The sequence below is a fragment of the Echeneis naucrates genome, chromosome 21, assembly GCF_900963305.1.
Source record: "Echeneis naucrates chromosome 21, fEcheNa1.1, whole genome shotgun sequence".
Lineage (NCBI taxonomy): Eukaryota > Metazoa > Chordata > Actinopteri > Carangiformes > Echeneidae > Echeneis > Echeneis naucrates.
The window spans coordinates 20,208,529-20,232,732 of NC_042531.1; the positions used below are offsets into that span (position 1 = coordinate 20,208,529).

At 39.9% G+C, this 24,204-nt stretch overlaps 1 protein-coding gene across 5 annotated transcripts in view; it reads right to left on the reverse strand.

Annotated features, from left to right (window-relative positions):
• Nucleotides 1-942: 942 nt before the first annotated feature.
• The window catches only part of dpp10 (dipeptidyl peptidase like 10), a 228,194-nt gene continuing 204,932 nt past the window's right edge, over nucleotides 943-24,204 (reverse strand). For 3 of the 5 annotated variants that reach the window (XM_029529724.1, XM_029529723.1, XM_029529726.1), the window contains 14 exons: nucleotides 22,575-22,682; nucleotides 15,862-15,953; nucleotides 15,450-15,497; nucleotides 14,765-14,886; nucleotides 11,921-11,965; nucleotides 8,247-8,345; nucleotides 8,086-8,155; nucleotides 7,240-7,434; nucleotides 5,963-6,017; nucleotides 5,404-5,503; nucleotides 4,886-4,944; nucleotides 4,101-4,173; nucleotides 3,727-3,800; nucleotides 943-2,527 (listed from right to left, as the gene is read on the reverse strand). In XM_029529724.1, coding sequence (XP_029385584.1) covers nucleotides 2,390-2,527; nucleotides 3,727-3,800; nucleotides 4,101-4,173; nucleotides 4,886-4,944; nucleotides 5,404-5,503; nucleotides 5,963-6,017; nucleotides 7,240-7,434; nucleotides 8,086-8,155; nucleotides 8,247-8,345; nucleotides 11,921-11,965; nucleotides 14,765-14,886; nucleotides 15,450-15,497; nucleotides 15,862-15,953; nucleotides 22,575-22,682 — 1,278 coding nt within the window. In that variant the 3' untranslated portion in view covers nucleotides 943-2,389. Of the gene's footprint in view, nucleotides 2,528-3,726; nucleotides 3,801-4,100; nucleotides 4,174-4,828; nucleotides 5,018-5,403; nucleotides 5,504-5,962; nucleotides 6,018-7,239; nucleotides 7,435-8,085; nucleotides 8,156-8,246; nucleotides 8,346-11,920; nucleotides 11,966-14,764; nucleotides 14,887-15,449; nucleotides 15,498-15,861; nucleotides 15,954-22,574; nucleotides 22,683-24,204 lie in introns of those variants that run through there. The other 2 variants (XR_003842333.1, XM_029529725.1) reach the window with 2 other exon arrangements.

Sequence of the window (24,204 nt, forward strand, 5' to 3'; positions counted from 1 at the left end):
ATTGTTTTTTCACCCTTGGTTAGGGCCGCACATTATTTAAAAAATCCCTGTATTCATGTTAAAACATTTTGATATGTTTGTCCCTTTTTATGCTGAAAAAACCTGTAAAGAAATCATGGGAGCAAAAAGTTAAAGCTCAAAATTAAATGTGCTACTCCACTTACTGGACATGATAGACTTTTTGTCTACCAGGCTTTCAGAGTTCACATCTAATTGGTCAGTACATGGGCAATAAAGGATCCACACAGCCAATGTTTAGTTAGCCATTGATCTAAATTTGCTGTAAAATCGTAAATGTAGGTGTCCAAAATCATTATTGTGGAAATAACACAATAAGTACCAAGGTCTCAAATGTGGTGAGATTTCCGTGGTTAAAATTTAACTGTTGTTATGCACGCAGGACATAGAATCTTTCCACAGATGCTTAGCCTCGTTGTGTTATGAATTGCTGTGAGGTTGTTTAGCCTTTAACAAAAGAGCCTCTTAAAGGTCCCATTCAGTGTAAAGGTAGACCTCCAAGTGGTCTTTGATTACAAATCCAGTTTAGATTCTGCATTAATACAGTGGAAGAATCAATGCACTCAGTCCACAAAGAAATGCTCACAGCATGGATTCAGCAAGTGAGTCTTAAAGCTGTTTTGGAGGATCTGGCTGAGGGAAGAGATGTGAAAACTACACTAAGATGCTTTTTGGTTCGTAAAATCATATATGTCTTCTCATTTATTGAACATCAGAGCTTTAAAATAAGGTGATTTGATTATTTATCTACCCTGAAGACAAAGACAATTGATTCTATTTTCAGCTGTAGTGTGCACCTTACATAACAGTATAACCCATTGTTTTTCATCGTTCTTTTATTTATAATCATCACTAGAGGACAATCACAATAATCCCAAAACCTCAACCCTGCCCTTTCCCTTTTAAAACAGCAAAAAGAACAAGAAGAAGCTTTACAAAATCCATCCTATTAAGAAAATCAACAGCCGAAAGGAAAAACTGAAAGGAAACAAACAAACAAACAAACAAACAAACAAAAAAAATTACAAGACATTAAGGTCAAATGAAAGCCATCCCATTGACTAAACTTTCTATGAGATCTAACATCTCAAAAATATATTTATGTACACACTCTGCTGTATTGTACTGTACAAAATGTGGCAACACTTGACACATTCCCTGTAGACATGCAAACACCTTACTGACTATAAAAATTGTCCATCTTAGTACACCTAATTTCATGTATCTGATTAAGTTATGTTTTTCTTCCTTTCCTTGAAATAAGAGTGTCCAAAACTTGGGAACTAATATTTTGACTTCAAGAAACCTGGTTAGAGATGTAGTGAAAACCATCACTTGTCTTAGAAAAAGCAGATTTTGATCGGTATATTAAGATGGAGAACTTTTGCAGTGTGGCCTGAAACTGAAATACTGTATGGCCGATGTCCATAATCTTCCTAACATATTTTTGTCCATATAGCCTATGTAGTGTTAAAATGGTTTCCAATACTAAAGTGACTGTAATGCTGTGTCTCAAGGACCTGAGTTGACATAGGTTAACATGACACTGCTAATGGATGACTACTGACGTCAGCAAGTAGGCCTAAAAATACAGTATGTTGAACCTCATAAGGCATTGTACATGTCTACCCAAGACCCCTGTACAGTAAATTGTAACTCATAAAGACTGTTTCCATTGAGGGTGGGCAATGGCAGAGGGCCTCAGGAGGAAATTGCACTTATTCAGTGGTCGGCTTGGTTGTGGTGAACTCGTGTGACTAAACATTTTCGTAGATGACTGGAGCATTTCCTTGTGCAGCAATACAACAACCAAAGGAGAGGTGAGATCAGAAGAGTATATCTGTGTTCTTTTCTTCCCAAGTGTTACCACAAAGTAGACTAACATGGCAAAAATGAGTGAAGGAGGGAAGAGGAAAACGGGAGAAAAAAGAACCATGCACTTGGTTAAGTGTGGATGACTGCAGCCCAGAGACCCTGCACAAGATGGAGAGAGTCTTCTGTGTGCTTTGCCGAGAGTCGGAGGGTCTCCAAACTGAAATAATGCAAGAGGGCTGTTCCCACCTCAAGTCCTGGCAATCAGGTGTCACTGTCGTGCCCTTCAGTTATCATTTAATCACATTTATACACAGTCACACACTGGAGTGCTCTCTGTCTCTCTCTCTCTCTCTCTCTCTCTCTCTCTCTCTCACTCTCACTCACACACACACACACACACACACACACACACACACACACACACTTAAGAGCATTATGAGCTCTAATCCAGTGTCCAAGTCTGGCTAAACACGTGGTCCCAATGTGAAAAGCCTAGACGGATTTTAGCAAACTTCTGTTAAGCTCTGCCAAAGGTCTAACCCTTAAAGCCTCCTGCCTATTCCTCCTCCTCCTCTTCATCGTCAGGCAGTGGTAGTAACTCCTCCTTCAGACACTCCCTGTAGAAGCTGGTCAGTGTGGCATAGAGGTGCTGGCGACTCTGCCAAGATAGGAAGTGACCCTCGTCTGGGTAGATCTGGTGAGTAAAAGGTGAGGGAATAACAGTTACCTTTCACACAAATGAGCATTGAAGCCAACGCAATGAAAAGCAGCCTGCACTAGCCAATCAAGTTAGAGTACAGAGATGGTGAGCTCCAGCCCTCCTCACTCCTCCAACTATACCGTAATTTCCAGATTTTAAGTGGCTGCTTTTTTTCACACGATTTGAACCCTGCGGCTTAAACAACTATGCAGCTAATTTATATGGAACGAGCTTCATGCTGCCAATACATTTAGCATCACATCAGACCAATGCAATTGCCGAACAGGTGACAGTGGACCAATTAAATTGTCCGAATAAAATTAAACGCACTGACTTTGCACTTCATGCACACACCCTTTATCATGGAAAACACACAAGAAAATGCAATGCAGTTTTCAAATTAAAGTCAATCCATCTGTCGAAAGGGTAAAATCTTTCTGTGTAACATAATTCCTGCTCTATGCCATTTCCTCCCATATTTCCGACACCCGCGGCTTATAAACAAGTGCAGCCTATAGCCTAGAAATTATGGTAGTTTCTCTGTTTCTAAAAAATCCAGGATGGTGATTGGTTGACATCATTTTTAAATAAATGTTTGCTAAAAAGTCCAGTGAACAGCTCTATGAGGTAATAAATCATTGACTTCAGTCAGACATTTTTTCTGTGTAACCTATAAATGGAATAATAAATAAGAAATTACTGATGGGGACCCCAAAGGACCCCCCATCTGAAAATCACAGGTTAGGTGATTTACACACATACAGTGGGGTTCCAAATTTCCTGTCGTCAACAAAATAAGATAAAAAGAATCTCACTTGGCCTAATGTGAACGGCGTGTTGAATTTGTTAGTGAAACATTATGTTCAGGGGGCATTTGGGTCAGCCAGGCTGTCACATGACAGTTGTAAGAGTTCAATGACTGCAAGTAATAATGAGCCTTCACTTCAATTATTCAACATGACCTTACAAACTTCACATCATGTCGTTATAGAAAAGCATAGTAATGTGACTTTGTTGTAATCAGTATCGATCAATGCTCTATCAGACACAACTTATGTCATTAGTAATAGTGTGTGAGAGTTGAATCCATTTTGACACAAAATGTTTCATTTTTATTAATTTAATGTGTGTGCATTTGCCTCCCTGTTATTACAAATGCAGCAGGAAGGCTGTGCCTCGGTGGTGTTACGCACCTGCATTGAGTAGTTTGCTCCAACTTTCACTAGGTTCTTGACGAGTTCAGCAGTATGCTGAAAGTGGATGTTGGCTGGGAGGAGAGAAACAAAACATGTCAGCAAGAACAAGCCCCAAATCCAAACCAGGGTGGGGAGACAATCAGATTGCAGTAGGATGGCAATAACTCAACAAATTTGACATGCATGATTCATCAGCGAATGTTTTCCTCTGGAAATCCCAGCATCAATTTAGATAACCCAGTTTTTCTTTTATCTTTTGATTAAAAACCATTCGCCTCATTACCTTCCAGGATTTCCTGCTTCTTTGTGCTCAGCATCGATGCAGAACAGATACAGTATTTTGATTTTTAGAACAATTTATTTTCTCTTACCATCTGCTGTGCCGTGCACTAGCATCAGTGTCTGCTCCCTGAGAGCTTGAACGTTCTGCAGCACGCTGGAAAACTGCAAGGAAATCAGAAATAGCAGGAGATTGATAGATAGAGGTGGCACAGTGAGGAACAAGACAGTGATACTAAATCTGATCAAATGCATGGCACTGTCGGGATTTTGCATCGTATCCTGACTGCATGCACATGAAGGCAAAGTCATTTAATCCAATTTCACATTCCCAGGTGATAAAGTATTTCCCTCTGACATAATTTTCTACGCTTGGAATAATACTGCTTTAATGAATTGTGAAAACGGAAAGGGATGTCAAGTCCAGGAAATTCAAAGCAGCAGTGTGTTGAAAGCAGTGAAACACATTTGTTACTCTGTATCCCAAACATGCCTGGATGAACTGGTATTGTTCTTCCTCACTATCTCTTTGCTGTTGCCCTAGAAAACACCTCTGATAGCTAAATTTCTTGCCTGCATGGAAGGCCTGAGAAACTAAATTTACCAAACAAAACAACTCTGTGTGATCTGACACACTGTTACCAAAGCGAGATGAGTGACAAAAACCCTACAGCACACACACACAAAAAAAAAAAAGAAAACAGCAACAACAAAAAAAAAAAAAAAAAAAAGGCAAAGCATGACTGCCTTTGACTTTGATAGCAGTGCTGCTCGGTAACTGCGGGAGCTGTTACCTGTAGCTGTAGGTGTGTCAGTGATGTTGTACTTTCATTGATCAACAGCAAAAAACTAGCATTGGGAGGCGGTAAACACGCACCTGATATCTGTTGTCATCCCGAAATGGCATGCCAAGGTATCTCTCCGAGAAGGCTGATGCTGTGCAAATGAGAAGTGATATATTCTTACCAGTGATGACAGGAGACAAGGAGCTGCAGCTGCAGTTAAGTACCTACACAAAGTGGAGCTGTTGTCATCTTGAGCTCAGATGAAATGTTTCGAGTGAGCAGGAAATAACACCTTGTGTAGGCGAGAGAGTCCTCTGTGTCATCACAGTATCGTAAAGGATGTTCTTTGCTCTGGTCTGTAGATGTGATTTTGTATTACTAAGAATCTGACACACCTCGCTTTCTGTCAGAGCGGCGCATGCCAAAATGCTACCTCTAGTTATTCTCTCTGCCTCGATGAAAACACAATCACTTCTCCTGTCTAAATGTTTTACTTTTACTTGACAGGCTAGACGAAAACTGTGGGGAGGACATCTTGGCTCTATGTGATATAAGATCCACGTGGAAATTCAACATGGTGCAGTGTTTCACAGAGCAATTGTGTACTCACCGTAGAGTTTCCAGTCTGTCACTGGTGACATTGCACATGCACATTTGAAGAGACTGTCAGTCGCCTTGAGCATCATTAATGTCAGGTAGGCTCCATAACCCTGAGCAAACAAACACACATACTTGTGGCATTCTAAATCTGCAATTTAGCTTAAGTGCTGAGATATGTTTATGGATTTTGGAACCAAAAAGCATCCCCCTGTAGTTTTACACCTCTTGTCTTCATAATGCATAAGGCTGTTAGCATTTCTATGTATCGCTCTCTCTGTATTATATATATTTTTTTCTGTGTATAAAATATACCTCTGTTACTCACTTATTACTGATCAAAGCCTAAATTTTGAACCAAATGTCAAGTTTTTATTTTCCTTCAAATGCTAAAATATTATGTATTTATACTACTATAGAGAAAAGATATCATTATTTTATATATATGTACTGTTTATTACTTTGAAAAACTGACATTTTCTGTTCATGGATTTCATTCAACAGATTTGACATTGCATAAAAATGGCAACAAGAGGTTAAATTCATTTTAGATCTTCATTGCGTTGCCTCACCTTTCCAAACACTGCTATCCGCGTCTGATCAATATATGGAAGTTTCATCATGTATCTGGAAAAAAACATGCATATGACATGAATGTCTTTTTAGCACACTTCAAATCATACTGAAACTTCAAATCCGAAACAACTGAATGGTCTTCTAATGATGAAGTAAATATATATTCACACAGCAGCTACAGTTTTAAAAAGCCTTCATCTGTTAATGTCAATATATTTCTGCTTCATCTTTTTTTTCTTTCTTTTTTTTTTTTTGGTCTTCTGTTTTCTGTAAAACATTGCATGCCGACACATCGGTCTCCAAATCCTCTGGTGAGAAAAAAATCATATCCAATACTGTTGTTTCACTGTTTCACATTACTTGCTGTAATAACATCTTTGTCAGTCATAAAACAAATGAAAATTCCTTGAATATCCTGCATCAGTTCCAAACAGTACTTGCCAAATTAAAGTTATAAATCCATTCGAATGATAGTGAAGTGCAGTGCAATGGAACTGTTGCAATTTCATAGTCATTAACTGCCGTCTTGTGGTGGCAGGTCTTTGAAAGCTAGCTTGACTGTTAGTCGTATAAATGGTTTCCGTCATTTTTGGAAGATTTGGATCTGGCTGACAAAGGTTTGGGGGGCAGTCTCCTTTTGTCATGGGCTTGCTGTTGCACTGAGGCTAATTGAGGTTATTTTGGACTGGTGACCAGCAATAGCCAAAGTCTGCCTGTCCGACTGTCCTTTACTTCGTTTTTTCCATTCTGAGATCAGGCACGATGTCTCAAAAAACTACCTACTACTACTACTACTACTAACAAAAAACTACTACAAAATTGAGGCAGCGCTGACACATGCATGAGCAGATCACGGTTATTTAACATCTCTGTTGAAGATCTGCAGCACGATCGAGGAGTTTGAGACAGAATGTTGTTACAGAAGTTGAGCAGCTCTTTCATTAATAAAGCACTACATATTTTGCACATCCAGTTGATGATCTAAGTAAATGGTTTGAATGTTTTAAACTACAACACTGAATACAGCACCATTGAACAAATTTAGGGAAATATTTTTTCCTCTCTATCTTTCAGATTAAAATTGGGAGAAACATTAACAGTGAAAAATCTTCAGTTTTATAGTCATCCACATATCAGACATTAATAAGAGGATGATACTTTGCTAACAAATTAATCATAAAATAAGTGAATTAGTTGATGGCTCTCATTCAGGGATTCTGACACAAAGATTCAAGCATGCAAAAAATAAAGTGAAACAAATTTAACAGCATACTCTACTGCTGCAATCTGGTCCTGGACATCGAGGGTTCCCAGTCTCTGATGAACTTCGTGCAGGATCCTCTGGCCCTGGAAGCCGCTCCCCCGACCGTCCAGACGAGCTACAATGACGTTGTCTGAGCTGACCAGGACAGAGTCCCAGCTGAGAGAGAAGCGGTCACTTACTGCCTGACTTCCGGGGGCGGTGTCACTGTGAAAGAGCAGGAGACAAAGGATTCAATCACACAAGTATATTTCCGAAATATGTAGGAATGTTTTAATGGATTGCTGAAAACACCACATTAAAAAAGGAGATTTGTTTCTTTTGAGTCTTTGAAGTTGCCTGGCCTTCAATTTATTTTAAACAGCCAGGGTTGGCTATTTTGTAATTACAAAACTAGAATCCAAATATGAAAACAATCAACATTCTCACTACCTTGCTTTGTCAAACCTGTCTCACAGACCATTGGCTTTTAGAAAATTCATCAATTAAAAAAAGCCTCAGTCACCTAAAAGCGCCCAGTGACACAGTGTCTCTCTAGTGTAACAGGAGGTGCTGCATCAGGCTCTGGACACAAACATAAAACTTTTACAGAATTTTAGAACAATAACAAAAGCATAAATTTTATAGCTTTATTGACTGGTAGCTTTGAAGGTTCTTTTTTTGGGTCTCTGCAAATATTGCTCCTGTCAGGGATCTGATTACAGCTGGGCCTTAACAGACTGAATATGGATGCAGTTTCTCTCTTCCACTGCTCCTCAGATAAATGGTATGTATAAGATTATAGCTAAATGAAAACATCATTTATTAGCATACAATGTTGCATCTAACAGCTGGCTGCAAAAGTCTAAAATCACATACACCACCAACAGAAGTCCATAGTGACGGGAATCAGAGAAGTCTGGTGGGTAGGAGATTTTCAAAGGTAAATCTGGGAAAAGAAAGGACAGAAAAGCTGATCCACCTGTACTGTTGATTCACCTGTGACTCAGTAAGAGAGGAGAAAAACTATTTATTCTCACCAAAATGTTCCATTGGAACAGTTCTGAAGTCAGTCAGTTGGATCCGCTTGTACTTCAAGACAGCCTTCAGTAAAGAGTTGTTCTCGAGAATGTAGTAATCTGTAAAAATTATGTCAAAAACCTCACTGACAAAATTCATAATGTATTTTGTGAAAATAATCTTAATCATTTATGGTCAACCATAGAGGGTGTATATACAATATTTTAAACTATAATTCATGAGCAAACAAATATTGTCTACCCCCTACAAAAGCATTCTGATCTGAGCCTCCATGGTCTTTGCATCGGGCTCTGGTCTGGCCACATGTGACTGTTAATGCATGTGAGTCCCTCCCTGTTAAACCGTGGACCCTTCTAAATTTACCTACATGCACCACCAACGCACAGCGTGGCACAAGCTAGTATCCAGCATTCAGGCTAAAGTGACATTCAAATTAAAGAACTGTGTTTTTGTCTCAAAAGGACAATATGACATCAACAATACTAGAGCCCTGGTCATGGGGACCTAAATCCAGATCGCCTGGTGGTCCATATCAACATCTATAAGTTTTACCATCTGGATTAGTGTCTATCATGTGGTTGAACCCATCAGATAAGGCAAATATAGCTTGCGTCTGAACTGTGGGCCAGAGCCTATAATGTTCTGGCTTTTCAGAAACCCACAATGTGGTCAAAGGTTTAGTTTGACTTAGAACTGGATTTTCTTCCCTGAGGCTCTGTTTAATACAGACACAAGTTTCAACAACAGCTAACTTTCTGTTACTCTTCTATTACTCACTTAATGCCAAATTCGCTGCAGCGAATATCACAGTTGTACCAGTGTGGGATGCCGGTTTTGATTTGATTGTTTTTCTTGGCTCTTGTACACACAGGTAAACTTTGTGTTTCAGTGCTTCTGCTTTGTAGCTGTTTTCACCAGGCCTTTGGAGACCTTGGTGAGGAGAGGAGGAATGGGAATATCTTAGCCAACAAAGCATTTGTTTTTGTACCAAGTTTCTGGTTCCATGCAACATCTAGCGGTAGTGAATAAACCAGAATAATTTGATCATTTGAGTTGAGGGTTTTGTTTTTTTTTTTATCCCTAACCCTGGGCAAGAAAACCACTGTTTGTCGAGTTTCAGCCAATTTACTATTGATCAGATTATATTGAACATTATTATTCCTCTATTCCAGGTTTTCTTATGACTCCTATAATTCTCCGCTGATAAATAACTCATTTTTTTACATCAGGCAATGAACAAAGCTGGGCTCAAATTTCACCTTGTTTCTTCCTCTCAAGTCACCGTCACTGTGCTCGTAAACTACTAGTCATTCCTCACTGAGCTCTTTGTATCGCTCATTGTGCTGCTGGGCAATGTAGTCCCTTTATGATGTAGGCAGCTTTAAAGTAGAATTGCTGCATTGGAAAAAAAAAAACAAAACAAAAAAACAACAAAAAAAAAACTTTTTGACAGCAAACACAGAGAAGTCAGGTTTTTATTTTTCAAACTACATTTTAGCCTTGTCACACAGTGGCCTCACAAACAGGAGGTCCACTTTTTCCTCTCTGCATGTAATAAACAATGACTCTCTGATTTGGCCATTTTTACATTTAAGCCATCTGAGAAGCAGCTAAATGAAATGGAATTCATCCAGCATTTCTAATGGAAAACCCAAAATCAATAGACGTCTCATTATGAAACCACCAGAGACCTCGAGTTCCCAGCTGTGGATGGAGGGCCTATCCAAATAACCCTAGGCAAATTGCTTGCTTCACTGCAGCACAGCTGTTAACTTTTTTGTGTGTACATGTGTACACTGCATGTGTGTGTCTATTCAAGAGACAAAAGGAAGAAATCTTGATTTGTAAGCTTGTCTGGTGTTCTCCACAGTGGCCATTTTGTCAGCGTAAATTGCCAAATTTTCTTTTCATGGAATTGTAAACAAAATCTAAATAAAAACTAATCTTAGAAACATAAAATATTTAATTTGGTCAAAGGATAAAAAAAGAGATAAACCACAATATAAAAGACAGCAGGGTATTGTAAAATGTTTATATTATTTGGCTTATACAAAAAAACTACAACAAAAGGAACATCAGGGACGAACTAAAAGAACTGCTGACCTTAAAGCACCTATTCTCTGCTGCAGAATGGGTGCAGGTGTGGATGGTGGTCGCTTGACAAGAGCTTCAGCCACCATTATTCCCTTCAGATTTTAATTAGCATTTTTCACAGAAGATTTGCTGCTACGACGGGTTGCTGCTGAAAGTTTTGAGATGGCAAAGCTACTTGGTTTAGCGTGCTAACAATAGGAAAAATTTTAATTGGTGTTGCCATCTGCCTCTTGAGAAACATGTTGGGGAGAAATGGACACTGATTTTCACTGCATAGACTGGTAATTAGACTGCAGTACATCTGAATATTAGCTATGTAATGAAAGCAAACCCAAGCACTGCATGCCCCATAGTGATTGTCCTATAGTTAGTGCAAACTGGCTGTCCAATTTTGAAGGCTCCTTCATATGTTCGGCTTTTTTGGGAACAACTTTTACATATTGGTTTGGGTTCAGCTGTCAAAATGTCAAAGGGCCTTAAAACCTTAGCTTTATGGGAAGAAAAAACTAATTGTTGAAGAAGTTAAAAGGGACAGCTGAGTGTTAATCCTCTGTAGAGTAGAATCATGCAGTCATTGAACTGTACATGTTTGTAACAGTGCTAAGATAGCTTTAATTTAACTTACAGGTGTGATCTTATCATTTAGCACTGAATAACAACCAAAGTAACAATAAAAATCATTGGCCATTTCTTCAGATTGCCTCTCATTTCTTGCAGTGCAAAAGCACGGACGATCACATTATGTTGTTTATGGCGTAGCGTGCTCATCTATTTCTCCGTCTACTGCAAATGCTTAGAGACATCAGTTCAGTGAGTGGAATAACAGGAAGCTGTGCCTGTATTTCACCCTAGCTATCACGGAAAAAGGAATAAGGTGGGTAAACAAGCAAACACTGTCCTTTCACCCAACTTTGTTGCAGATGCAAACGACTGTAGCCATGGCAACAGCTGTGAAATGCACTCAAAGAATGTGATTTCCACACAAAAAAGCCCTTTGCAGTTTGCTTCAACACAAACCAAAAATTTTTCCAGCCTTGGACAAAAAACACACATCTGCCATGTTTGAAGAATGAAAATCAAATTGGTCCCTCTGAAGTTTAGAAGGCGGTCAGCTGATGCAGCTCCATTTAGATACGACGCTGTTCATAGATGGTGATGATGAATCATCAGTTTTCTTTGCTGCATTAATATCTACCCACCATTTTATGTTCAGTAATTAATTGGTATTTTTTAACCCATTCATTTCCATTGCGCACAGCATCTCCTGTTACCTTTGTGTACAAATAACCTCCCTTCCCTTGTCGTGCTTACCTGCTGTAAACAGCCGGGAGAAAGTTGGAAATTGGGTTAAGGAAATATTTCCCTCCCTGCAGTATAGCATGTATATGAATACAAGAAGTGTATTCATCTATATGTGCACATTTCAGTTCTTACAGGCTTAGCAGCATTATCTTGACCAGTATCTCTGACATTTAAAACCACATCTTGCTCTTTGGTTAAAAACTGTGTCACCCTGCAGACAATGATTAAGATGTCATAACACACCCTTGATTTCCACAAAACTAAATGAGGTCCTTACTTGAGTTATTGAGGCTGTGTAAGATCACAGTCGGGGCTCCAGGACCTAGAAGGTAAAAAAAAAAAAAAAAAGAGGAAGCTTGTAAGCAATTCAAACTGTACAGATTCGCTCAAATCTTTGTTATTGTTCAAACAAGAACAATGAAGAGGGCATTGGGTGACAGATTGCTCCCCTAAAACACTCGCACACACACAAGTCATATGCATGCACCTGTCTTGTTCCCTCCATTTTGTTTGTCCCCTTTCCTAATATACCTTCATCAGTTAGAGGTTAAAGGTCATCCTTGCTGCCACCCTAACAGTCTCCCACTGTCAAATTAAACCAGCTCCTTCCAATGTTCTTTTGCAAAATAGTTATTCAGAGGTTAATAGGATGCCATCTTCCCTCAAAAACTGAGCTATGGATGACTGGCTTCTCTGGCAGCCTCAAACATCCCCAATAAACACATTCCTCCTGCTTTACTTTCTTTGCACTAAAACACAAGGCGCAGCTCTCATTTTATTTCTTGATTTTCTGTGTTGGTCGCTTGTGTCAGCTCTGACCTTTGTATTCTAGTGTCACAGAGGCTTCATTATGTGCGTGTACCTGCCTGAAAACATGAAACCAATCAGAATCATTTTATGAGTGAAAATAAAAGGCTTCTGTAGCGCTTGATGAAAAGGGTGTCAGGATGAGCTTGTCAAGGTTATGTGGACTTGGACCCTTGGAAGACAATAATCTCTCTCCATTATTTTTATTGCTTCTGGGAACAGCAACATTATCATTGCCCAACAGATCACTGTGCCAAAGCCCAAATGCTTCGGAGCTTGAGCCGATCTCATCTGCTTAAAATAAATTGAAAGCACAAACAATATGAAAAGGTACGGTCTATTAAGTAAGCTACATAATATTGCCAGCTAAAAGTAATTATACACAACAGTGATGCTAATTGTTTTCATTGTGCGCCTCTCATTTGGAACTGACAGAAGATAATTTTAAAACTGAATATATAGGGGTTTATACATAACAAAGCCTGACATCTACCAGACCATTTTTAGAAAGAAAATTGTCAACGGAATTTCAAAAATAAAATCCTATAATCTTAACTTGAAAATCTAGATTTGTGTGTGTATATATATCGAAATAACATGTTATTCAGATTATTTAATTTGCATTATTAATTTGATTAAAATTTTTAACGCAATTAACCTGTCTCAAAATCCAGAGAAAAATAGCCTCTCTGGCGACGCATATCGTGAAGTGCATTAATGAAGTTTGTCCAAGCGGAGATGCTGTAAGTTGCTGTCCAACATGGCGGCTGGCAGGACTGTCCCTTGGAGAGGGGGTCAGGTGATCACAAGTGGTAAGCTCATTCAGGAGCCCATTAAAAACAAACACTGCTGGCTCTCCTCTCCAATAAGCAAATAAACAAGTGAGTCTGTCTCAAAGATAAATAAGGGATATTAGTTTGTTTACAAAAAAAAAAAAAACATAAAGAAAGAAAGAAAGAGCGTGAAAAAGTGGTTTCTAAAAATGACGTAGTTGGTATATATATTTTTTTACATTTCTATATTCCTGCTTATATAATCTGCTCTTTAGGTAAAATAAATACGTTAAGTATTTATATATTGCCTTCTTTTCTGAGTTTTTTTTTACCACCAAAAAATTTTAACATAATTAATAATGATTGAATATTAATTGTGATTATATCTAAATTAATCCACATGGGCCATGAAATTGATCTGGTTAAATGTAATCTTTTTTTCTTTTTTTTTACCGCATTAATTGCGCACCGCCGTTTTTTTTCTCTTTGCTGCACCCTTAACTTGCCATCAAGCCTTCAGTACTGTACTTTCATGTAGGGGCACAACAAATTGCTTCAATAAACAAATTAAAACTACACGTTAGACACGTCAAAATAATTACCAGCGTGTGTAAAGTTATATATTTCAGTTTATATTTCATATTTCAGGAGAGATATATTTCTGAAGTAGACCCTGTGTTCCCTCAGGCTTATTTACAATTTTTTTTTTCTAAATAAAGATATTTTCTTTGATCACCAAAAAACTGTTTTCATGTGTCATCAAGCCATGCATCCTATATTTACTAAGAAGGAGCTTGGCTTTTCACTGGGATTTGTCGCGAATAAATCACAAAGCTAAAAATGTATACATCCCCCTCCTGTTATTTATCTTTCTGTTTCAACAATATATGGGGAAAATGTGAATTCTTCAGTCAAATTTTTTTGAAAATAGGTGTTTTTATTAAGAAGGCGAGACAGTCAATAAACATGACACAGTTGCATATGTGTATTTCTTGTATTTCTTTGTAATTCTACAAAGAAAAATCAGAAATGACTACTCCGAACTGAGTACATTATATATATTGCCGCCCTCTCCCCCTCCCTCTCCATTACAATTTGCTATTTTTATAGCTCTGGTGAAAATAGACCTGAGTGTCTCCACAACCCCCCCCCCCACCCCCCACCACACACACACACACACACACACTCACTGACAATGTAACAATGATGATTTTACTTGGAGGGATTTAAAGTATGGTACAGAGTTCACAGTGGGCAGTTGAGAGATGATTAAAGGACATGGTCTTCTTTGACAATAAGTGAAGTGGGGAAAGTTTCTCTCTAAAGTGAGGAAGGAGGCATGCCATTCTCTACCATTATATAGCAGATGACATCCTGTACTCACATATCTGGCTGAAATCTAGTTCATCAAACAGTTGCATCCCACCCTTATACTCATCATGATCCTCCATTTCACTTAGACATACATCACATTACAGAAAGAGCACACACTGGAAGTTTAAAAGCAGAGACTGGAGAAACCTTAAAATAGTATGGCCTACCTTTGCAGTGGAGGATGATGTGCTGGTTATTGGGGCTGATGTCAGCATCAAAGTACAGACAGTGAGCTTTATTCAGCTCGCATGTTAAACAGCGTCGTGGAAATAGATCCACAGTTTTAACACTAAGGAGAGAAGACATAAAATGAGGACAGTAAGACAAGGTGCAGAAAAATGTATGAGCATTAAGGGTGATGCTGGTATTTACGCGATCTTTTAATTTAAAAGAACAAAAAAGAGTGTGTGTGTGTTTGTGCATGTGTCTGTGTGTATCTTTGAACAGAATTAAAAAAATAACTATTGCTACCAATGGAACAATTCATGTTTAAGAATTCAAATTTATTATAATTAAGGATCACCACAACATAAAAATATTGTTATAATATATATTTTTTGCCACAAATTCATTGGCGACATTGGTATTAGTGTTGATAGCAATTAAAAAACAGAAAAGATTTATCGTGTAATATGCATCGTCTGCATTCACTTTAAATATAATGGTTTTCAAAAACAAAAACACAGCAGACAAAACACCAGTTTAACAGGAATGGTTTGTGAAAGATGTAAAATACATGACAAATATCAAAAATGAGTTCCATTAATTAAACACTTTGCATCCTCACAGTGGTGCCAGCAGCAGCACAACAGCTGTCAACACTGAGTGCTACGTAATGAGTGCAAAACAAACCTGAAAAGTTGTCGTCTTCGGGGTGAACCCTCTGTGCTAAGAAAATAGCTGTCAACAGACAACAAAAACTATGAGAGCAAAGTGGTTTGTTCAGTTAAAAACCATTCCCCATTATGTCCTTTGTCATGATTTCGCACATTTATCTGCAAAAGACACACTTGTGTCAATGTCAGTATCGCTTGCAATGCAAACCAGAAGAAAGGAGCAAGTCCTCTCATCTGATTGGCTCACTGACCTGTTGTTACCAAAGCTCCAGAAACAAGTCTGAGAGAGGAGTAGAACTACACTGAGATGGTTTTTGGTTCTTCAAACTACCAATATTTCCTTAGGGACACATCAACACTTTGGATAAAACTGTGGAGAATGTAAATGGACCTTTAAGAATGTTATGTTAAGAAAGGGTTAAACTCACAGGTTGTCAGTGTTCTCGTCATAGGAAATGATCCTGGTCACCTCCCAGTTTCCTGACGTTAGATGTCGGACTTCATTTTGATCAGCTCTGAACTGCGAGAGGAAGAACATGATGACATGTCAATAATGTCATTGGCTCCCTCTAATAATATACTTGTTTGTGTAGATGTGTTAATAATAAACTGTATTAAAGTGAATGTAGGATCTGGGTCTGAAAAACAAAGACAGTTCTAAAGAGCCTTAAACTTCCATTTTGCCTATTGACTATAAGGGGCTGACTCCATTGGCTGAAAAAAAGCAATCAGATTGAAGTCTATGGGAAAATGTTCCTATTTCTCCCTTGATTTATTATCACAGTTATTTTTTTCCTGATAGGTTTTTGGGCTCAGTCTCTAGTTTCAAGGCATCTTTAAGACAACATAATGTTCATTTTGAAGTGACAGTCCCATTTAGAGGAAAATAGACCATAAAGCAGATGAAGCATTAGAGGGCATGATCTGAATTACAAACTGGAGGCTTCAAAATAGCAGATTAAAACCAATTGGTAATACCACCGAGGGTTGACACTTGGCTCGGACAGATGGTCTCCACTTCCTACTTCTGCACCTGGCTCTGCTTTCTTATTTTCACAAATTTCTGCTTCCTCCTCTCAGCTTTGTGCATAGAAGGGTTTCTATGATTGGAATTGGAAATTTGGTGGGAGATCAGTTGGCTGTGTAAAATAATGCACATTCTCTGTCATAAGCAAGAAACACTGACCTGTATGAAAACAGTCTGGTGTTGCTATAGAATTACAAAACAAATCATGTTATAAAACAGCACTGCAGATGACAAGAACGTGAGATCTAATGTGAGAGACAGAGAGACAGACATGAGGATTTTGTCTTTATTTTAATCATTTGTATCATCTGAGCAGGTGCTGCCAGCAGCTGTAACTCCATCAGCTATGGTGACTAACACACAACTGGTCATTTCATGCTGATAAGTTATGTGTAATATCTAAATGGACTGTGGGCAGATGGGGGTCACTTGTTACAAGTGTATATGACAGGCAGATGGTAGGGGTCAGAATGAATCTACGGGCTAATTCTTCCTCATGTCAACCGTCCAGGCTGCTTCTCCTGTTGTGGCACATTTCACTGGACCGGTCCTTCATTGTCTGATTTTGGCAGTCTTACTATTTTAAATACTGCCTGTGTTCATCCCTTTACAGCCACAGTTTACCCTCTTCTCATGGCTAGTCTGCAAGAAAATGCTTCATATCACAAAGCAAAACTCATCCCCATCTGGTTTCATAGTACAGAGAGGGAGCTCAGTGAAGTTCAGTGTCCTCCCCAGTCTCCAGATGGGAAACCAATAGCACCTCTTCATGATGCGGTAGAACAGGAAACTGGCAGCTTGAATGTGCAAAGTGGAGATCAGCAGAAATGATGTGATCATGTCAACATGGAACAGAGACTCTGAGGAAAGTGTCCACAAGAGCTGAGGCTGTTTAAGAGAGAAGTAGGGGAACTACACGATGTTAGTATGGTTTTCATGTTGCTCAGTGCTCATTGTGTCTAACATGTTCAGTCTGATCTTAGAAATCTTCTCCAATCAATATGCAGAATTGCCATATTTAATGCATCATGCTCTGTCACCTTTTCCCTCTTAGCTTGCTCTATTAAACATGAGTGAACTCAAAACCTTAACTACAGAGATCAGAAAACTGTCAAATGAATCAGGGCGGTAGCAATCATTGAGCCGGACATTCAAAAATAAAAATATTGCTACTTCATCAGTACTGGACTCTGAAAACTTAATTGTTGCCATAGTTGGGTTAAAATGTAAACCTCCTTAGCAGAGACTGTCCACAGCTCACCATCCCTGTCCTCCAATGACCCTGTTTACTTTCACTAATATGATTGAAAACCAACATGCCACTTGGTTTGCAGGAAATTTAACATTTGTGTTAATGAAAACAGGCACTTTGTTGGATTTTGTGTTTGGAATGGATGGAAAGAAAGTAAATAAATCAGGTACAAGAAGTTTCACGATTATGACCAACACTTCAATTAAGGGTCCAATACCGCTTGACAAATAAGGGCCACTGTGCGTAATTTTTCTCCATTCCTGGTAACTACTTGAAAGCCTGCACTGGATTACATCTTAAATCAAACTGCTCTGTTCCAGCTCTGGAAACACACAACATCAATCCTATTCAAGCAGCAACTACCAGGACTGAATGCTGAAGCCACCAGAGTGCTGGTTGTATCAGTAACTGTCTTATATAAAATCAGTTTTGGTTGATCATTTCTTCCTTCATGACAACTTTGCATAAGTGTTTTTTCAAAGTTTTGTCTAAGTTTGAATGTCGATTACTGAAATTCAAGAAAAAGTCACAAAAAGAGTACAGGGAAGACAAACCACAAAAGGGGACAAAAAGATTTCCAGAAAGGATAGAAAAACTGTGGACAACTATACTGCATGGATGCAGAAGGCAGAAAATGATAGAAGAGAGGACATTCTGCAACAGTTTGTAAATCAGGTAGAGTAGGTGCAGTTCTTGAGGCGGAAGAAGAGGACACTCTTTTCCTGGGAGCAGTGTCCACAGGAAAGAAACCTGAAACATGGAAAAAGACACTGAATGGTCAAGACATTACCTTCAAACTGGATACAACAGATCTGAACTGGAAGAAGACATGAAGAAGCAACACCCTAAGGTCTTCACAGGACTGGGCTGCCTTAAAGGGGAGGACAGATTTAAGTTGAAGGAAGATGCCAAGCCCTATGCATTATCACAGCCACGACGTGTACCTCTACGATTACATGACAATTCAAAGAGGAGCACCAGAGAATGGAAAAAATGGACGTGATTATGCCCATCAAAGAGGCTACAGAATGGTGTGCAAGCATGGTTGTGGCACCAAAGCCCACAGGAAAGATCAGGATCTGCTCTGATATGACCCACCTGAATATGTATATCTGCAGAGAGAAACATATCCTGCCGGCCATCGACGAAAACCCTGGCCAAGCTTGCAGGGGCAACAGTGTTTACGAAGTTGAACACCACAGCCAGATTCTGACAGGTACCCAAAATCAGTCCCTCTGACCACGTTTATCACCCCTTTTGGGTGATACTGTTACAAGAGACTGCCTTTCGGGATCTCGTCAACACCCGAACACTAACACAGATGCTGACAGGGCGAGAAGGGACTGTTTGTCATGCCGACAATATCCTCGTTTTTGGATCAACACGTGAACAACACGACTGCAGGCTGCACAGAGTATTGGCGCGTCTCCAGGAAGAGGGCCTGACGCTCAATAACGACAAGTGTCAGTTTCCCGTTGACAAGGTCATGTTCCTGGGCCACATCGTCAGTGCAAGGGACATTGAAGCAGACCCTGGAAAAATTAAGGCGATCACAGAGATGCCCACGCCCAAAGACACCGCTGATGTAAAAAGGTTGGTGGGCATGGTCAACTACGTGGGTAAATTCACTCCTCACACAGCTGCTACGAGACCTGCTCAAGACAGACACAGACTGGGTGTGGGGGAATGCACAGCAAAGAGCTTTCGACAAGCTGCGCAAGGAACTGAGTTCACCAACAGTACTGGCACAGTACTGTCTGCACAGAGAGACAATAGTTGCAGCAGATGCTTCCTCCTTTGGGCTGGGAGGAGTTTTGTCTCAGAAGCAACTGTCTGGAGAATGGCGGCCAGTCGCCTTTGTATCACGCAGCATGACAGACACGCAGCGTAGATACGCACAGATAGAAAAGGAAGCGCTCGTGCTAACCTGGGCTTAGTCCTACCTTATATGATGGACTTTTTGATACAGACTGACCACGAGCCTCTCATCTCCCTGCTAGGCAGCAGAGCATTGGATTAATGGCCACCTCGCATTCTGAGATTCAGTCAGCGACTGCTTCGCTCTCATGTAAAAGATTGAACATATGCCTGGAAAGAAATTGATCACGGCGGCTGCACTGTCCAGGGCACCCCTAACCCCGGCTATACCAGAGGAAAAGCAGTTGGAAGAGGATGTGTGTGTGTCCCTCAACTTGACCATGGAGCACTTGCCAGCATCAGATCAGAGGCTGGTGCAGATCAGGATGGCACAGGACACAGATGATCTCTGCAAAAGACTGAAAGACATGGTGCAAACAGGTTGGCCTCTGACCAGAAAAGCTCTTCCACCACAATTGCAGCTGTACTGGCAGTATCAACGTAACCTGCTGGTTGTAGATAGATTACTGATGAAAGGCGACAGACTAGTCATCCGAGTCACAATGCAAGAGTAAATGCTAAACAAAATACATGAAGGTCACCAAGGCATGACAAAGTGTGTCGCCAGAGCAATCCATGTGGTGGCTAGGTCTGACCAAACAGATTAAACAGAGAGTGGAAAACTGTGCAACCTGTGCACGTGAGGCTCACAATGCACCAGAGCCACAGCTGACTCAGTTGCCAGAAAGGCCATGGCAGCGTCTGTTCCAGTGGGACAATGCCATGTACTTTGTGGTTATTGACTACTATTCACGCTACATTGAAGTGGCTAACCTCACTTCCACCACCACAGCCCAAGTGACAGGAAAGCTGAAATTTATTTTTGCCCGCCATGGGGTCCTAGAGACTGTTGTCATGGACAACGGCCTCCAGCGGAGTTTGCAGCCTTCGCCAGAGTCTATGACTTCATCCACACAACCAGCAGCCCTCACTACCCTTAAAGTAACGGAGAGGCTGAGAGAGCGGTGAGAACGGTGAAATCTCTCCTGAAAAAGGGGGAGGATCCACACAAGGCTCTTATGGCTTACAGGGCCACTCCCTTGTCACACAGTTCATCCTCTGCACAGCTGCTGGTGGGCCGCAACATCAGGACACCCCTGCCTGTCAGTCAAGAGAAAGTACAACCTGGATGGCCTGACCTCCAGGCATTCAGGATCAGGCCTCCTGGTTCAACAAAAGACACAACACTAAGGCTATGCAGGAGGAGATGAGTTATTTGAGGGAGAATAATACCTTCACCCTTACAAAGTTGCCTGAAGGTAAAAATACAGTGGGGGGGGGGGGGGGGGCAGATGGATCTACACAGTCAAAGGAAACCCACTTGAAACAACATACAAAGCTTGGTATGTAGCAAAAGGTTACAGTCAAGTTGCAGGCATTGATTATAACGAGACATTTTCTCCAGCTGCTGATATGACATCTGTACGTAGCTTAATGCAAATTGCAGCTCAATATGATTTAGAATCAGATGGATGTAAAAACTGCATATTTGCACGCCCCCATTGACTGTTAGCTATACTTGGAACAGCCAGAAGGATTTGAGGTCAAGTCAGAAAGAGGTGAAGAGCTTGTCTGTAAACTTAACAAATCACTTTATGGTCTGAAACAGTCAGGGCAGAATTGGAATAAAATGCTACATGATTTCCTAAGCCAAAATGATTTTATTCAAAATCCTGCTGACCATTGTGTCTACAGTAAACAAACTGGAAGTGAGAAAATAATACTGATAATTGGGGTTGCTGGTCTTAACTGAAGTGATTGATAGCCGGGCACTCAGACATGTGCAAAAAATTTTGGAAGAGAAATTTTAAATAAAATATCTAAATAAAAAATAAAATAAAATATGACGCACTGCAAACCAAGGTCAACTCCATGTGAAAACAAACTGAAATTTGAAAATGAGGGTGAACCTGTTGATCCAAAGAGGTATCGAGAAGTGGTTGGTAGCTTGATCTATGTAATGACCTGTACTAGACCAGATCTAGGTTTCATTGCCAGTAGGCTGTCACAACACTTATCTGAACCAAAAAACCAACACTGGGTAGCTGCTCAGCATGTATTGCGATATTTAAAGGGAACTGTGAACCAGGAATTGTGTTACAGGAGAAATGATGTAAATCTTAATCTTTTTGCATTTAGTGATGCTGATTGGGCAGCAAATCAAAATGACAGGAGAAGGAAGTTCAACTGGTTACTGTTTTAGTTTGTCTGAAACTGGTCCTGTTATTTCATGAAAGTCAAAGAAACAATCCACCGTTTCTCTTCCTACATGTGAGGCTGTGTACATGGCTTTGGCAGCTACTGCACAGGAAAGCCTGTATCTTGTCCAGTTACTAAATAAAATGGACAATGAATGTGATTACACACCAGTGACAATTTATGAGGACAATCAAGGGGCAATTGCTTTGTCTAAGAACCCCGTATGCCGTCAAAGGCGCAGGCATGTTGATATAAAGTATCACTCTGTTTGATGTGCACATGGTGATGAAAAGATAACTACAGCAGCGTCCTACAGCAGACATGGTTGCAGATATTTTGACCAAACCTGTAACTAAAGCCATGCTTGATGGATTTGTGGGTTTTACTTTTGATATGAAGGGTTAAACACAAGAAAAATGTATTAGCTGTGCTCAGTGTAAATATACATGACAGCTGTATGTTGTTCTTCAGCCTAAGAGCAAGTGGGGGTTTTGAACATTGTTGCTCTTGAATGCTCTCATACACTGACCATTGTTTAAGAGGGTGTGGTGAATTTGTGTCAGGTGTTGCAAATCAATAAATGATGGCATGCCCCTGCTCCATCAGTGTGTGTGTGTGTTTGTTTGTGTGTGTGTGCATGCCGAAAACGAAAACGATGGCTACGCATCATCGCACCGTCACGTTTTAGTTGGTGTTCTATCCCTTTCTATTATGGTAGCTTCCACAAGAATAAAATGGACCCTCACCTGTGTGGTGAACATGGCGATGTGATGAAACTCTCCTCGTCCGCCTTGTTTGACGGGAACTGTCAGGAAGAACTTGTTGCCGAGTTTGGAGAACACCGGTTCTTGGTTCTGCAAAAGGCAAAGCTGCATCAACTGCACAGCATCTAAGAACCCCAACAGGTTCCTATTTCATCCTGGATATAAACACCAGAAGAAAATCCAAATATTAACTGATATTTGTTAATTAGTTTGCATGTCCTGTTTTTATATATATTTTATATTATATTAACTTGACATCAATTGCATGAACAAGTAGATGAAGATGGTGATGAGAGCTCCCATCATCTAACCACTTCTCAGCCTTTAAGTAGCAATCTGCAGCAGCTTCCTATGAGCTTATTTCTTTTCTGCCACCGATTAGACTGCTGACTAAATGTACTGGGGTAAATGGGTAGCTTGACCAGCAGATAGAAGACAGCACCATTGCACCACTACCTGAAACTCCATACACAACAGTGTGTTAAAGTAAAAAATAATTCAAACAATATCTGTATTGAAGACACCACTACCTTACACATGAACACCAGTTCACTGATTACAATGAGGATTATTCAACCTTTAAACAATTATATACTGTCTCTGTGGGACTGTTCTCAAACCAGAGAAAGAATTGATGGGCAATTTAACCACAGACTGTCGTCATGGTTCCCTGGGGGTGGACATAAGGACTTGAATTTTATGACAGCAGGCCAGCATTAAACGCTCGAGACCTGAAATGTGCCCCACTGTAGACGACACGCTTTGATCTGCTGAGGGTTCTTACTTTGCATCACCAGCTTTGCCTATACCATTATGCAGCAAAGCGGGCTCCTGTTGTCATGCATTCTTGACCTTTTGTCAAGTCATAAGATGAGGTTTCGAGGCCGTTCACTTTTGTCAGCTGTATATGAAGCAACCCTCAAAATGGGAGTCTTCTTTTCAAATGCAGTGTCTGAAGGATGCGGCCCTTGAACTGTGGTGATTTTAGTTCTTCCTATTAGTTGGATCATGGGAAATATAGTATAACAGCTCCAAACAAACTCCAACAAACCCTAACCGTGAGCTGGGATTGGCTCCAGCACCTGTGACCTGTAACGGATACATGGTAAAAGATGAATGAATTAATGAATATATTGGTGTGAAATATGAATTTATTTCCATGGTTTGCTTTGAAATTGGTTTTCTTGTTGTCCCAATTGTTCCGAGGTGAAGCTCTAATTTGCTGTGTATGTTTAAGTAAACATGCGATTGACTGTTGTATACAAGAGTTTGGACACCTTTAGTAAAATCCATGTTCTGTTGATTCTATATTATGAAATGATAGAAATACAGCCCCTGCTGCAAGAACACGTTAAAAAAATATTGCATTGCTTCAAATGGCACTTTTTAATGAATGCATTCAAAAAGAATATAGAAATGAAAGATTATTAATTAAGTATTAATTGTGGCACATGCTAGCTTGTTTCCTGAAGCAATTGATTTTGAGTCCTGCTTCGGATCATTCTACTTTTGCAGGAACAGCCACTCATCACTGACTGCAGGACTTTCAGCCAGTACCTCCAGCATTAGCTGATATTTAGCCATGTCCTTTTGTTCCTCTGTTTGTGCAACA